General features: G+C 48.6%; 1 protein-coding gene across 1 annotated transcript in view; it reads right to left on the bottom strand.

The window, feature by feature from the left end:
* Nucleotides 1–11,839, bottom strand: part of LOC104531019 (tyrosine-protein phosphatase non-receptor type 11) — a 16,917-nt gene extending 5,078 nt beyond the window's left edge. Inside the window, exons 1-7 of the mRNA XM_010175788.2 lie at nucleotides 11,700–11,839; nucleotides 5,345–5,539; nucleotides 2,648–2,840; nucleotides 2,129–2,248; nucleotides 1,718–1,831; nucleotides 1,193–1,289; nucleotides 545–624 (exon numbers count right to left, since the gene is read on the bottom strand). Of these exons, the coding sequence (XP_010174090.2) occupies nucleotides 545–624; nucleotides 1,193–1,289; nucleotides 1,718–1,831; nucleotides 2,129–2,248; nucleotides 2,648–2,840; nucleotides 5,345–5,539; nucleotides 11,700–11,839 (939 nt within the window). The remainder of the gene's footprint in view (nucleotides 1–544; nucleotides 625–1,192; nucleotides 1,290–1,717; nucleotides 1,832–2,128; nucleotides 2,249–2,647; nucleotides 2,841–5,344; nucleotides 5,540–11,699) is intronic.
* Between the last annotated feature and the right edge of the window lie 1,974 nt (nucleotides 11,840–13,813).

Raw genomic sequence — 13,813 nt, 5'->3', positions numbered from 1 at the left:
CTCTCATCACAAACTTCAACAGAGCCACCAGCAAAATGGTCTGCTGGCCTCCAGGGACCTTTGTACTGCTGTAAAGCACATTACTGAGCACCAGGCTCTTGCCAGCAGGCAGCTAAAGAAGTTGCAGATGGATGTGGCTGGAATGAAGCCACCTTGAAGGTTTCTCAAAGGCTGGTGCTTAAGTGCCAGAGCAGCAGTGCTGGAAATACAGCTTCAAGCAGCTCTTTGCTTCCAGATAACAATTATAACTTGACCTCAGAGATAATGGCCAACGATAGAGAGTCTGAATCAGCCCCCTAGGACCTCCTGAACAGGTAAGGAAAGGAAGGAATTGAGATAAGCTCTTAGATAGGGGCAAACAGGACATGGTAGAATAATGAGATCCCTTGGGATACAGTAGAAACATCCAGTGTTTGGCCAGTGAAAGATACTGGTCCTGGCAGGCCAGTCCCTCCAGACTTACACCATTACTGCAGTTACCCACCAGAACCATAGCACTGGGCTGAAGACAACCCCCACATGGTGTCTTCCCTTTCCCAAGTACCTTGATATAGTTGGCATTGATGTAGTCCGACCCAGGCACGCTCTTGTCCACGTCTCGGAGTGCCACCCGTGTGGTATCAACTGAAGGAGAAGAGAGTCCAGAATGAACACAGGAGCAGAGATGGGCTTTGCTGCAGGGTAGTTCCAGCAAAGGCTCCTACAAGGTTCTTACTATGAAGCCACACAGGTAACCACACAGGTACTGCAAAAGAGGGTGTAAAATGCTCTCCTAATGACAGCAGAAGTCCCCACTGCCTGTCCCACAGCTATGCTGCCAGTCTAGTAACTTGGATGGGTATTAGTGGTGCAGAGTGTTCCATGCTGACCTGAGCTTTCCAGTGTTTCCTTTGGAGGTTCTAGCCCTTGCTCCTTCTGACTTTTGAACTACACTTGAGACCTGAAGCACATTTGGACTCACAGCATAGAGGAGAACAATTTACCAGTTGATTCCCATGCAAAAGGGAAGGACCAGGTTAGAAAGGGGATGGAGAAGGCCATGAATGAACTGAACCAGTCCACTTGGACAGTGCACACCTCCTTCCAACTCAGCTATGATCAGAAAGCTCTGCAGGGTTAACTAGACCCAGAGAAGGCTGCAGAAATTGTAGTGAAAAAACAAACCCCAAACCAGTATTGAGTGTCTCCTTACAGGGAAGGATGTTCTTGTAGCGATTCTTCGCCTTATTCTCTGGTCGTTGTCCTTCCTTCCTGGGGTAGAGGAGCTTGCACTCTTGCTGCTGCAGCATCTGTGGAGGAGAATACATCAGAATAAAACTGTTCTGGGCAGATAAGGAGAGGCAGAGGAAGGGCTCTTTTGACAAGCCACTTGGCTTCTTAATGCTGAGAAGAGCAGAGGGAGTGCCAGCAGGAAGGGAAAGGGAGCCAAGAAGCAGCTTGATGAGAGAGTTAATGGGGAAGAAGGCACAAATCCCTTCAGGGAACAAAAGGTACGCAGGATGTTCTAGGATGAGGAAGGAGAAATCGCCTTGGGTATGAGAAAAAGCAATGAAAAAAAGGACCAGGAAGTAACTCAGTTGAACACAGAGAACAGGGAAAGGAGCACCAGTGTTGAGAAGAGAGGTCCTCAGTGCTGGAAAACCATGACACTCCCATGCAAGTAAGATATTCTGCATCCATAGGCACAAGTGAGACAGAGCACAGGAGCATCTTGTACCTCAAACTCTTCCCAGAACCCTTGCTTGGCCTTCTCACTGTGATCTGCCATTTTGTTCAGCTCCTTCACCCTGTTTTCAATGTTGGCTGCGTTGATGCGTGTGGCATTGAACGGCTGAAAGACAGATGAAGACAGAACAGAAATCACTTTCAATAACAGAAAGACAGAGAATAACTTCCCCTTGAATAAACACTTCCCAAATCCCTGATTCCTGGGGGTATTGGCAGGAGCTGGATCCATTCCTGAGGTCAGGGACCTCTCTGGGAAGAGCGAGCCTGGACAAACATGACAAGTAGCTGGCAGGATGTTCCAGGGACAAGGAGTTTCCAAAGAGCAGAGGCAGATTTGTGTGCTCCCCCAGGAGATTATGCAAGCCCAAAGCCAACAAACATGTGCTAGAACAGCTATTACCTGCTTCAGATGAACCACAGCTCCAGATTTCTCCACCATGGGGTTTTTCTTATAGTGTTCCACCAGGTCTGTGAGCGTGTCAAACCTCTCTCCTCCTCCCACATCGTACTTCCCATCTGGCTGCAGGAGAGAATAACAAAACCCCAGTGAGACTCCCAAGGGATGGCTCAGGGGAGACCTTCTGGCTCTCTACAACTCCCTGAAAGGAGGGTAGAGAGAGGTGGGGGTGGGTCTGTTCAACCAAGGACCAAGTGACCGGACAAGAGGAAATGGTCTCAAGTTGCACCAAGGGCAGTTGAGATGGGATGTGAGGAAGAATTTATTTGCTGAAAGGGTTCTGAGGCATTGGAAGGGGTTGCCCAGGGCAGTGGTGGAGTCCCCATCCCTGGGGGGATTGAAGAGTCGTGTAGACATAGTGCTGAGGGACATGGGTTAGTTGGGGACTTGTCAGTGTTGGGCTAATGATTGGACTCGATCTTCAAGGTCTTTTCTAATCTAGATAACTCTGTGATTTCCCACCTGGTAGTGGATCATCACGTGGGTTACATGTGGTTTCCGATCTCCAGTCTCCATCTTATCCTCATTTGTCAGCACCGACAATACAAAGTCTCCTGGTTTGCTCTGGCTCTCCCGCACCAGAAAACTACCTGGTTTCCCCTTCTCTGTCAGCAGCTTCTCTGCCTCCTTGCCAGTGAGATGCCCATGGTACCACCTGGGGAGCAGCAATGGAGAGCAAGGTCAGCTCAGACATGTACAGAGCATTGCCTTTAGACAAGAGCCACGCTCACTGCTGGGGATGGTGTTCATGGAAAACCCATTTCTAGGTTCCTAATCTGACTGCTTGACTCACTGGCATGACACCAGCTTGAGTTATTTTAGACACAGTCCCCAGTGACTCTCCTCCAACGCTTTGCAATGTCACATCAATACCTTAGCCCGAGGCTGGAAGTATCAGGACTTGGCTCAATCCTCCAGGCAAATGTGAAATGGCATCAGTGTATTAAACTGCCACGTGACGTATGACAAGCGCCGTCATCTAGGGACAGGGCTCTGAGGAAGCTCTAAGAAACACGACTCTGGCAGTTCTTACTTGAAAGTGGCTCTGTTTTCCTTTATTTATTTATTTATTTAATATGGAATTAAACGTAGAACACTTGGAGTCAACGGGTTGTAGTCAGACAGTATCAGACACAGAGCATGGACAACACTGACCAAGAACAAGATGCTTTGACAAAGTTTGGGAAGGATTTTCAGAATCATAGAATGGTTTGGGTTGGAAGGGACCTTAAAGATCATCTAGTTCCAACCCCTGGGAGAGGGATTGGAAGAAGGGTCCTTATAGCTGTAGTTACTGCTTCTCCCCTCCTATGTCCCAAAGCTCAGCTCAGGTCTGGCTGAGGGAGCACAGCAGCACCCAGCACACTCACCTGGAGTGCCCAAACTGGGTCCTCTAGATACAAAGAACTGGAGTGAAGCAAAAGTTTCTTTTTGCCTCTGAGTTTTCCATCCCCACACTCCATCAACACTCAGCAGTGGCTCTGGGCAGATGCCACAGGTCTCACTTTGAAGACGTTGGCTTCAAGCCTGCCCAGCCAAGCTGCCTGGAATTCAGAGAGGCTTAAAATAACCTTCCGAGGCGATGCAACGGCATCACGTCACGTCTCAGCAACTTTATCCCAGAGGATGAAGTTTGTAGAACAGCAGTTGGTGATGCTGGGCCTTTCGAGTGCCGACTCAGCACGCCGCAAAGGCAACCATTTCAAGGCTGACTGGGAAGATCTCTAAAGAGCAAGACGCCTTTGTCCAGGCTTGAGAAGGCATCGGGATCATGGGGGTGGATGAGATGTACCAGTGGAGAGGGGAGAACAACCCACTTCAGCGCCTGCTCACACCACTGCTCCTATTCAAGCCCAGGTTTTGGAAACTCTTCTCCCCTGACACATCCCACTATATTCTGACACCATCATCATTTCATATATTTAGAGGATTTGGACTCTTTTCCTTGATGCCACTACATGCATGGTCTGGAGCAGAAATCTTTATGGAGCCTTCTTGCCAAGCCAGACTTTCCTTGGCTGGAGAAGAAGGGGAAACCCAGCTAAAGGGGGTTTCCATTTTTCCAGAGCTTCTGCTGTTGTGAGCGACTGCCCGGCTGCTTTTTACACCACGATGTGGAACGAGCAAAGAAACCTCCCTGGCAACAAGGGAGCAGATGAGCTGGAGGGACTTCCCAGCGCCTCAGCCCAGCCAGCTCTCGTGACGAGGTGGAGGGGAGCGTCTCTGCTCCATTTCAGGAACCAAGACTAATCACAGCTTCACCTTACCCCGGCTGCTAAAGTTAAAGAGTAATTTGGGGCTTGCTTTGGCATCACCAGCCACCCGACGAGGTGTTGCCCTTTCCAACCCACCACGTCAGCTGCTGCATATGACACTGGGGAAACTGAGGGGGAGGAAAAGGAAAAAAAAAGGGGGGTGGGGGGGTCACTGGAGTGTTACAGAAGAAAAGAAGGTCACTAATCAGCTGGAGAAAACATCCTGAAGTAGCCTGAAGCAAGCTGCTTCTCACAGCCAGTCAGCCATCCCCATCCCTGCAAGACAATGGTGTGGTGCTACTGGGATGAACAGTGGTTACGGAGCGAGATGGGATGGGGGAAGACTTTTTTACAGGGCACTTCTATCCAACATTCTTCAGGCAGACAAGTCACCTGCAGGTCTTTTGTTTCTTGTAAAACCAAAGCTGGGTGCCTCCTAGGCTACACCCACAGGACCCTTTGCAGATGGACTCATACTGCTCGTGATGGACGGGGCTCTGAGCAAGCTGATCTGGTTGAAGATGGCCCTGCTCATTGCAGGAGGGTTGGACTAGATGGCTTTTAAAGGTCCCTTCCAACTCAAACCACGATTCTATGATTTTATGTTCTCAGTTGCCTCAAAGCTAGAGAAAACTTATGAGCACCCACCAACACTGAGCAAGTATTAGCTTCTGGCCCTCGCCTGTGTTACCGACCCAGCTCCTGGTCATGTCTGCACGCAGAGCAGCGAGGGAACCACACCCCAGAGATGTGCAGCTTTTGGGCCACAAAAGCTAAGTCACACCAAACACACTCTGTTTCGGGCTCCTTTCCAAACCCAGGCCCAGTAAAGTAGACCAGTCTGAGCCATCTGGGAAGACAGTGTCACCATCACCAGGAAAGGCTCTTAGAGAACGTGGCTTACCTCTCCGAGGTGGGGTCCTGGCAGTTGAGAGGGTACTTCAGCTCGATGATATTGCTGTTCTTCTCCCGCAGCAGCCCTTGCTGCTCGGTGTAGTACTGCACCAGCTCAGCAAGAGTGGCAAACTTCTCACCTCCGTAGAGGTCATAGTAATCCCCCGTGTTCTGGATCTTGATGTGCGTCACCTCATCGTTTCTTCTGAGGAAGGAAGCCAAACAAGACTGTAAGTGTGAGAGAATGGAAACCCAGTACTGGCCTTCAGAGTCCAGATGCCTCCTGAATGCCACCCACCCTCTGAGCTGCACCATGCACGCAGATGCTCATGCTGGTTACACTTCTACAGGAGGGAAAGGGATGGCCAGGGTTACTCAGCCAAGAATTGACTCTAAGATCTGAACCTGTTCTGCTTCCCAGACCAACCTCACACAGAGGAGGTGAATAGTTCCTTTTCTGCCATCCCTACCACTTCCTACACTACTTACCCTCTCAGCTGGATAAAGCTCTGACCTCACTCTGGTTTACAGTAAGGAGTTTTCTATGCACAGGGGTACTCACCATCATCTCATTAGTTAAAAAAACCCCACAACAGGAAAAAATTCACCCAAACCAATATATTGCCTGATATTTGCCAGCCCCATAAACTGTACTGAAAGGGTTAATGCTTTCCCCTCTCCAGTGGTGCCCTCCAGGCTCCAGGGAATATTGCTGGGTGCCTTTATCAGCCCTTTCCAAGAGCTCCCTCAACCCAGCAAAGCCCAGTCTCCTTCCTCAGAAGGCCACGCTGACCTCTGAGAGGCAGGTTAATTGCATTTGAAATGCACTTAGCAGCAGCAGCCCCCCCTGAGCTGGGGAGATGTGGCTGGAAGCCCGTTACTTGATGGACCAGCTGGGGCAGAGAGAGATTCGTAAATCTGGGCAAATTTCTTGTGCTTTATGGTGCTGAGCTGCTCCCAGCTTCTCTCAATTTGTTGCCAAAGCAACCGTGACAGTGAGATGCAGGAGACTCAAGGTGGTACAAGCAGCGTACGGGGTCAGACAGAAAAGCCATTTCACGGAGTGGGGAATTAGAAAAGCTACAGTGATCCGTGCATGAGGTTAAATGGAAGGAAGGGCTGGACCATGGCAGGAGCTCTGGGGCTCTCAGTGATGGTACTGTCCCCATTTCTGCAGGGTACAGCCCCTGTTGCAATGCACTGAACAACCAGCTGTCTGGCTGCTATGGGATAGCTCCACAAAATCATCTCACAAAAACCCAGCCCCAGCTCCACAAAATCATCTCTTGTTTAGTTTTCCTGGGCTATAGGTACTGTCTACCTCAGAGTCTGGACCTTACCTCTCGATTCAGAGATCTTGTCCTCAAACACAAGTGGTGGCAAAAGGCTCTGTCCACCTTAGGGGGTTGTGGTGCAGCTGCAGGAACACAGCCTGGTTGGATGTGTGCACCAAGATGGATGCTAAACCCATCTCACTGCACCCATCACTTGCTGAGGTTCTCAGGATCATGCTGAGTCTGCACAGCGTTTACAGGGGGTGACATTTTATTTGGATACTGCTGAGTGGCACTCCGGGGTATTTAGAGGGACATGATTAACTCTTCCTGGCACATCTGGTGAGTATAAGCTCTGCCCTGGCCTGCACACCAACTCCAGCTGTCCTCTGGGCAAAGACTTCAAAGTTTGGCAATGGAGGGTACGAGCAGAACTCACTAGATGGAAATGAAAACTGGCTGTGACATGCAGATCCCAGCCAGCACTCCAGTGACAATGCCTCTTCTCCAAGAGGAGCTGGCACATGAAATGCTTTGGCCATTCATGCCAACAGCTGGACACCAAGAGCCTTTGTGCAGCAGGGAAGGCAGCAGACCAAGCTGTGTTTTTGCCACTTGGCCTGAGGCTCACAAGCTCCCTTCTCTCCACAGCTCCATCCCCACATCCCAGCCCTGCTACAGACCTACAAAGGCTCAGTTCACAGACCCACCCCCAAGGCTTTTGAGCACTTCAGGGATAAAAAGCAGAGAGATAATCAGGGTCCTTTATCCCATGAGCCCTCAAGGTCATGCTAAACACAAAGGGCATTGATGGATCCCCATTTCCTTCTCTTAAAGCTTGCGTCACCTCCAAACTGGGCAGCAGAACTGGACTGCACAGTAGCAGCATCCATTAAACTGCTGGCTGGTGAAATAAAGCACAAAGGAGATGCCCAAAGTACTCAGCTGCCCTGTGCTGGAGGGCATGGCTACTTCTGACCAACACAGAGCTCTTCTCCAGGGATGCAGCACTGTTTAAGAGCAGATACCAGGTTTTTTTGGCTTCTTCAGAGTAAGAGTTGCCTCCCTTCCAAGCTAAGCTTCTTTCCACTCTCAGCACAACTCCTTAGCTAGATATCCAAGAAGGTTTCTTGATCCAAAATATTCCAACTTGTGAACATGTGTCCATACTGCAGCGACCACCAGTGGAGATGCAGCCTGCTCTTTGCAATAGAGCACAGTCAATAAGAAGAGGACACCCAAAAAACTCCAAAAGACCCTTTTTTTGGTCACTGAAGGCAGAAGAGCCACTTTAAATGTCAGAAATACATTCGTCTGTTGCATCCTCAAAAAGTCCTTTTTGGTCATGTGCTTTTCCTGCCTGCGTCAGACAGAGAAAGCCTAGAACTTCACAGCATGCATGTGTGACCCCTCTGAGAAGCTACAAAAAGCAACCCAGGAAACCTCAAAGTCTCTCTATGGAAAGAAACAAGAAGAATCTCCCACAGGGTTTAGAAACTTCACTGTTTGCTTTCAATTAAGTGATAGTTTTGGGCTCTGAGAGGAAACTCACTATCCACCAACACAACACAACGGAACCAACTGACATTTGCATGTGATTTCAAATCCACAACCAAGCAAATGCCAGAGATTAGATATGGGGTTCCAATTCTCAGACCTGATTCCTAGGAAGAAGCAATTCAGATGACTCCTAACTGCTCACTTTAGGTGTTAGGAGCTCCAGAAGGTTGATAGAGGAGACCAAGGACACCCAAGTCCTTGGTGAACACACACATTGTTTCTGTTTTCCTATGGGGCATTTATGTTTTTTGCATTCCTGAAGGTGCCACCTGCTCCAAAGAGACCCAACCTTTTGCCTTGGGAAGGGATGGGAAGCACAGACCATTTGCCAACTGGCTGTCATCAAATTTATGAAGAGATTTTTGGTTTTGGTTTTGGCTTTTTTCCCCTATTATTTCAAGACCAGGACAAACATCATCCATTCATTAACTGTATCACGTCCTCTCCATGTGGTTACCTCTTAAGAGCTGAAAAAACAACGTCCTGGGCAGCCTTGTTGCTGTAATGGTAAAGGCTGAAAGAGTGCACAGAGGTAAGGAAAGAAAGAAAGGGAAAGCAGCCACAGTTTCATGGAAACCTCCTCATAACTTCTGCAATATTATTTCCTAGCCTCTCTTCAGGGACACGTATCTGGATCCACACCAGCACACTTGGTCACTTGGTGTGTGGTCTGGTCAGCCAAAACTCCATCGCCTGCTTTCTTTTCAGCCCACATCCTCTCTGTAATTAAAAGGAGCTGCATTTCCCCTTGCTGCCTTTCAAAAAACTCTTGGAGAAGCCAAAGGGGGAGGTTGAAAGAAGGAGGAAGAGGTTTTGATTGTTTTCCTGAAGGTACTTTCTCCTACTGACACCTCTATTTTAGGTATTTTTTCAAAGACATCTGTAGTGTTTCCTTTGAAAACCTTTTATTTCTCAGAAAGGAAAAAACCAGATAGATCTGTCCAGTTCAGAGATAAAACAACCCCCAAAACCCCACAAACGTGGTCAGAACACAATTCTAGGTGAGAACAACAACACGTTGTTCCATCTGTGTGTGTGTAATGTAACAGGGAAAGGGGCAAAACATAAGGAGAAGACACTTGCCCAAGTTTTCAGCTTTCACAGCACAAAGTTACTCATTCTATACTCTGTTAGATGTTGCAGCTCTAATTCCTAAGAACATTTATGCACGTGTTTTGGGATCATCATCAATGGGAAAAGAGCATATTTCTCAGATAAAGTACAAGCAAAACTGGTCTACCCAACCAGTAACCATGTCCAAGCAAGTTTTCCATACCATATAGGACAACCCTTGCCTCAAGTCATGGAATAAAGATGGAATGAGCCAGGAAAGAGCAAGAACTTGCAGGTAAAAGTACTCAATTATAGAATTATTGCCTTGTCTTCAATTTGTGATGCCTCAAAGTTCAACACATTGCCTCTCCGCTCGTGTGTCATGTTTAATGTGCCTTCCTGGAAACATGGTATGTGTCACAGCTTTGGTTTCCTCAGAACTGTGCGAGTTGGTCAGACTTTCCACTGAGTTACTGTCTGTCAGTGGGTTGTGGTGGGATTGTTCAATACGATGATATTAAGGCGTGTGGCATTGCTCTGCTCTTAACTTGCATCTCATTACTGCAGGGCATTGTTCATGCATTCAGGGCATTAACTGGCTCAATCTTCTGACCCAAACTGTGCTGTTATTAAACATTTACTACAACACAAAGGGCTCCCTGAAGTAGGAAGTGGTCCAAACCCCTGCTGATAATGACACTCCCTTTCTCCCCACTCCCTGCTTTCTGCCACAGAGAAAGCAGAAAGGGGTAAAGAAATAATAACAAGAATAAAACCAATCTGGGACTCCACAGGTGGCTGTAGAAGTTCCAAGTTTCTATCACTCGGACTCAACACGTGCCACAGTGGGAAGAGAGGAGGCAGCAGATCAGCACAGAGGGAGGCAGTGGACCAGCTCAGGTGGAAGGCAACAAGCCACAAGAGCAGAAACACACGTGGCCTTTGGCTGAGGCACATGGACAGAGCAAAGGGAAGAAAACGATGCAAACTGATGGTCTGAATCCACAGCACGAGGCTGGAGTGCAGTAACACAGGTGTGGCAACTGGCTCTCCCAGCAAAGCCATTTACCCTGCTGTTTTCCACTGGCCCAAGTTGCCCAGAGAAGCTGTGGCTGCTCCTCCCTGGAAGTGTTGAAGGCCAGGCTGGATGAGGCTTTGAGCAACCTGGTCTAGTGGAAGGTGTCCCTGGTGATGGCAGGGGGGTTGGAACTGGATGAGCTTTAAGGTCCCTTCCAACCCAAACCAGGCTGGGATTCTATGATAATTCTGCTGGGTATCTGTCCACATCAGGACACTGTTGCACAGCCATAACCTGCATCTGCTTCCACCCTCCCTGGCTAAGCAGGTGTTGTCAGTGCTTCACTTGGTGATCAGACAACACCCTGACTCACGAAGTTACATGAGAAGAGACACTAAGCTGACATGAAGACAACTCCCCATTTCCCACGTACCCCCTCGCTGTCACAGCTTGCTCACAGCAGCTCTCTGCGACTGAGTTAATTTTCCATTCTAATGAGAAGCACTTCCTGCCTCTCTCATTAACTCACAGCCACTTCTGATTGTAAGATTATTGAGGAGTTCAGTGAAGTCAGATCCAAACTCTCCCCACCCAGCCAACGCAAAGGAAAAGTTGGGTTTTTTCCCTTCTGCTGTGTCCCTCCAAAGCGTGAGGAGCTGGAGTCAGTCAGAGCTGTCAGGAGGCAAAGGGTCAGCTGCTGGGTTGTATTCCCCCAACACAAAAGGAAGCATTTAAAATAAATAAATAAATAAAATAAGGCAGCTGCAAACCCTCCCTCTTGCCAAGCTAAGAAGTGACTGCACTTGGCAGAGAGGAGCACAGGTTCAAGTCCAGTGACAATTGCAAGGAAGGGGAAGAAATAAGACCAAGAAGGGTTTCATCTGAGCAGTCAAGGCAATGAGAAGAGGATAAAGTCTCACTGGAGCCACTTGGCATCACCACATTTGACTTGACAGCATCTCCAGCAGCAGCTGGTTTGGGTTTAGAGATGCCCCAGGAGGGACCCAGGCTCAAACCACGCTGGTGCTGCTCATGTCCTGCCCGGTGTCAGTGTCCTGCCAGGTGGAAATGCTCTGTCCATGCTGTCATTTGCACAAAGTTTCTCTAAACACATTGTTGGTCAAAGGATTTATAAACTTACTAAAGTTTCCTAAACAAAATGAGGTTTGTTTAAATTAAACAGAAGCCACAAAAAAGAAGCCTGTGTTACAAGTGCCTGGAGAAACCTTTGCTGAGCTATTTCCCTGCAAGGCATCAGCTGGATGGTGCTCATGGAAGGTTCATGCCTTGAACCCACAACCTGCTCCTTTTATCTCAGGGACTCGTTGGGTCAACGTAACTCTTTGCCTCAGAGAGGTCATGTCCATGCAGCACCTCTCCCCTTGCCCATTAATCAGAGCAGGATGTGCTGGGGAGTTCACAACAGCCCCTTCCTCCATCCTCTGCTGCTGCCTGCTTACCTGACAGAGAGGGTGAAGTCTCCAGGGTTGCTCTTACTGGGTCGAGCCAGAAAGCTGCCATGGACACCCCTGGTCAGTAGAAGCTTCTCTGCCTCTATTCCACTGATGTTGGGATGAAACCACCTGCAAAGTACAAACATGACATGTGAAAGGATAATCAGTCTGAGCCTGCCCTGACTGCCTTCCAGACACTGTATCTCCACCCACGAGGTGGGCACAGAGCCCCAGTCCTCTCTAGCAACACACCCACTTTCCACCCCACCACGTTGTAGTAACAGCTTTCACCCAGAAAAGCCCTTTGTTCAGATGATACCATGGAGGAAAGCTTCTCAGACACCCATCAAGAGAGGTCTCTCTGTCCTCCTCTCCCTCAGCTCAGGCAAAAGCAAGAGCCCTGCAATTTTCTGCAGCACAGACAGGAGATCCCCTCTCCAGAGGAAACCACTGGCTGAGAAAATAGTTTTGACTTCCCTGGCTCCAGGTCTGACCCTGGCCAGCTGCTTCCCAAGCTCTTACCCTCCAAACCATCATGTTGCTGGCAAATCAACTGGGTGCAAGAAAAATCCTGCATCCCTGAGGGCACTTAAGGCTCTTCTTTAAGGGCTCCCCAGCACACTTCACACCAGGATACAAAGAAAGAAAGAAAAAAAGAAAACTCCAATATCAAGGGCATTAAACCTCTTGTTTTCCCCAGTAAGAACACAAGCCCCAAGTCTTTGGTCTATCCCATTTCAAGTCTGCTAAGAAGAGCAGATGCTCAGAGCTGGAGAGAAGAAAGGCTTTCCTTTGAGACACTATCTGAGAAGGAAAGGGATGCTCCAGCCTGCAACACGCTGTGCAGCGATGAGCCCTGACACTATGAGAGGATTTATCAAGTGTCAGTGCAAACACAAGGGTAAATGCATGTTCCAGGATCTCCCTCTTTGCCCATCCATGGAAGATAAGTCTGCTCCAGCCCCAGCTAAGCTACCTTTGACTCTTCACCTTCAGCTGCTTTTTAACCATAATGAGTTGTAGCTCAAGCTGTGGTGTCACAGCCACCTATCCCAAAAGCACAGAGGAAAAGGACCCTGACCACACAACTGCTGGGTCAAATGCCACATTCTCTAGAGGCCCAGGACCAGCACATAGCCAGGGAAGCAGCAGCAGAAGAAACACTGCTTTGCACGCTGCTGGGAAACAACAGCTCAGTTGGTCTATGTGTGTAACAGGACCAGTAGGAAAGGGCAAGAGAGACAGCTCACCCGAAGGGGAAAGATGTTTCATCATCTTGTGTGCTCCTTTCATGTAACCTTTATATTTTAAGTGTCATCAAACCATCTCCTGACCTCATTTCTGATGCTATCAGTCTTGATCAAGTTTTCTTGATGGAATTACAAGAACTGGTGTTTCCCCAGGCTCTAACGTGTACTAAACACACATACTAGACCAATGATTTCTCATGCGGCGCCAGTTTTATGGCTCAATTTTTTCAGAAGCCACTGAAAATCCACTTTCTAAATGCCAGGCTCTTTTGAGTAATCTCACAAGTCACACAAAGAGCACCCCAACCTGCGAGTCACTCGATTCTGAAAGTATTGCTCAGTTTTAGATCGTGCTCCAGCAGACATTTCTGCATGGGACCGCTGTCATATTTTTCATGAGCAAAGAGGAGATGATGAGCCACAACTAACGCTGTAGAAGAACAAAGTCAGCTCATTGAGTTTTTCTGGGCAGCACCAACTGCAAGAGAACAGGCTGCACACTCAAAACTCCTTTCAGACTCAAGGATGATGTGGTGAGAGCTCCTCCATCAGCGGACAGATCTGCGGCATCGCTCTGAACCAACTCAAAATTGCAGAATTTAGTTTTCCAAGCAAATTGAAAGGCAGGTTCTCCAGAAGAGAATATCTGGAAACATTTAGTAAGTTGGTTTCTTGTGTACAGATGTCTGTGGATCAGATTAGCTCACACACTGTGTCCCCCCCCCCCCTCCCCCCCCCCCCCACCCCAAAAGGGTTTGTGAGTTTATCTTGATCATTGCAGAGAAATGCGTAACCGAGCGTCTCGCCGAGCACCCGCCTTAGGAAATACACCCAAGGACTCAACCTACAAACATCAGCACACACACGCTC

Source organism: Antrostomus carolinensis, unplaced genomic scaffold, assembly GCF_000700745.2.
Source record: "Antrostomus carolinensis isolate BGI_N321 unplaced genomic scaffold, ASM70074v2 scaffold13349, whole genome shotgun sequence".
NCBI lineage: Eukaryota > Metazoa > Chordata > Aves > Caprimulgiformes > Caprimulgidae > Antrostomus > Antrostomus carolinensis.
The sequence above is the reverse complement of the archived record's forward strand: the minus strand, read 5'-3'. Positions and strand labels throughout refer to the sequence as shown.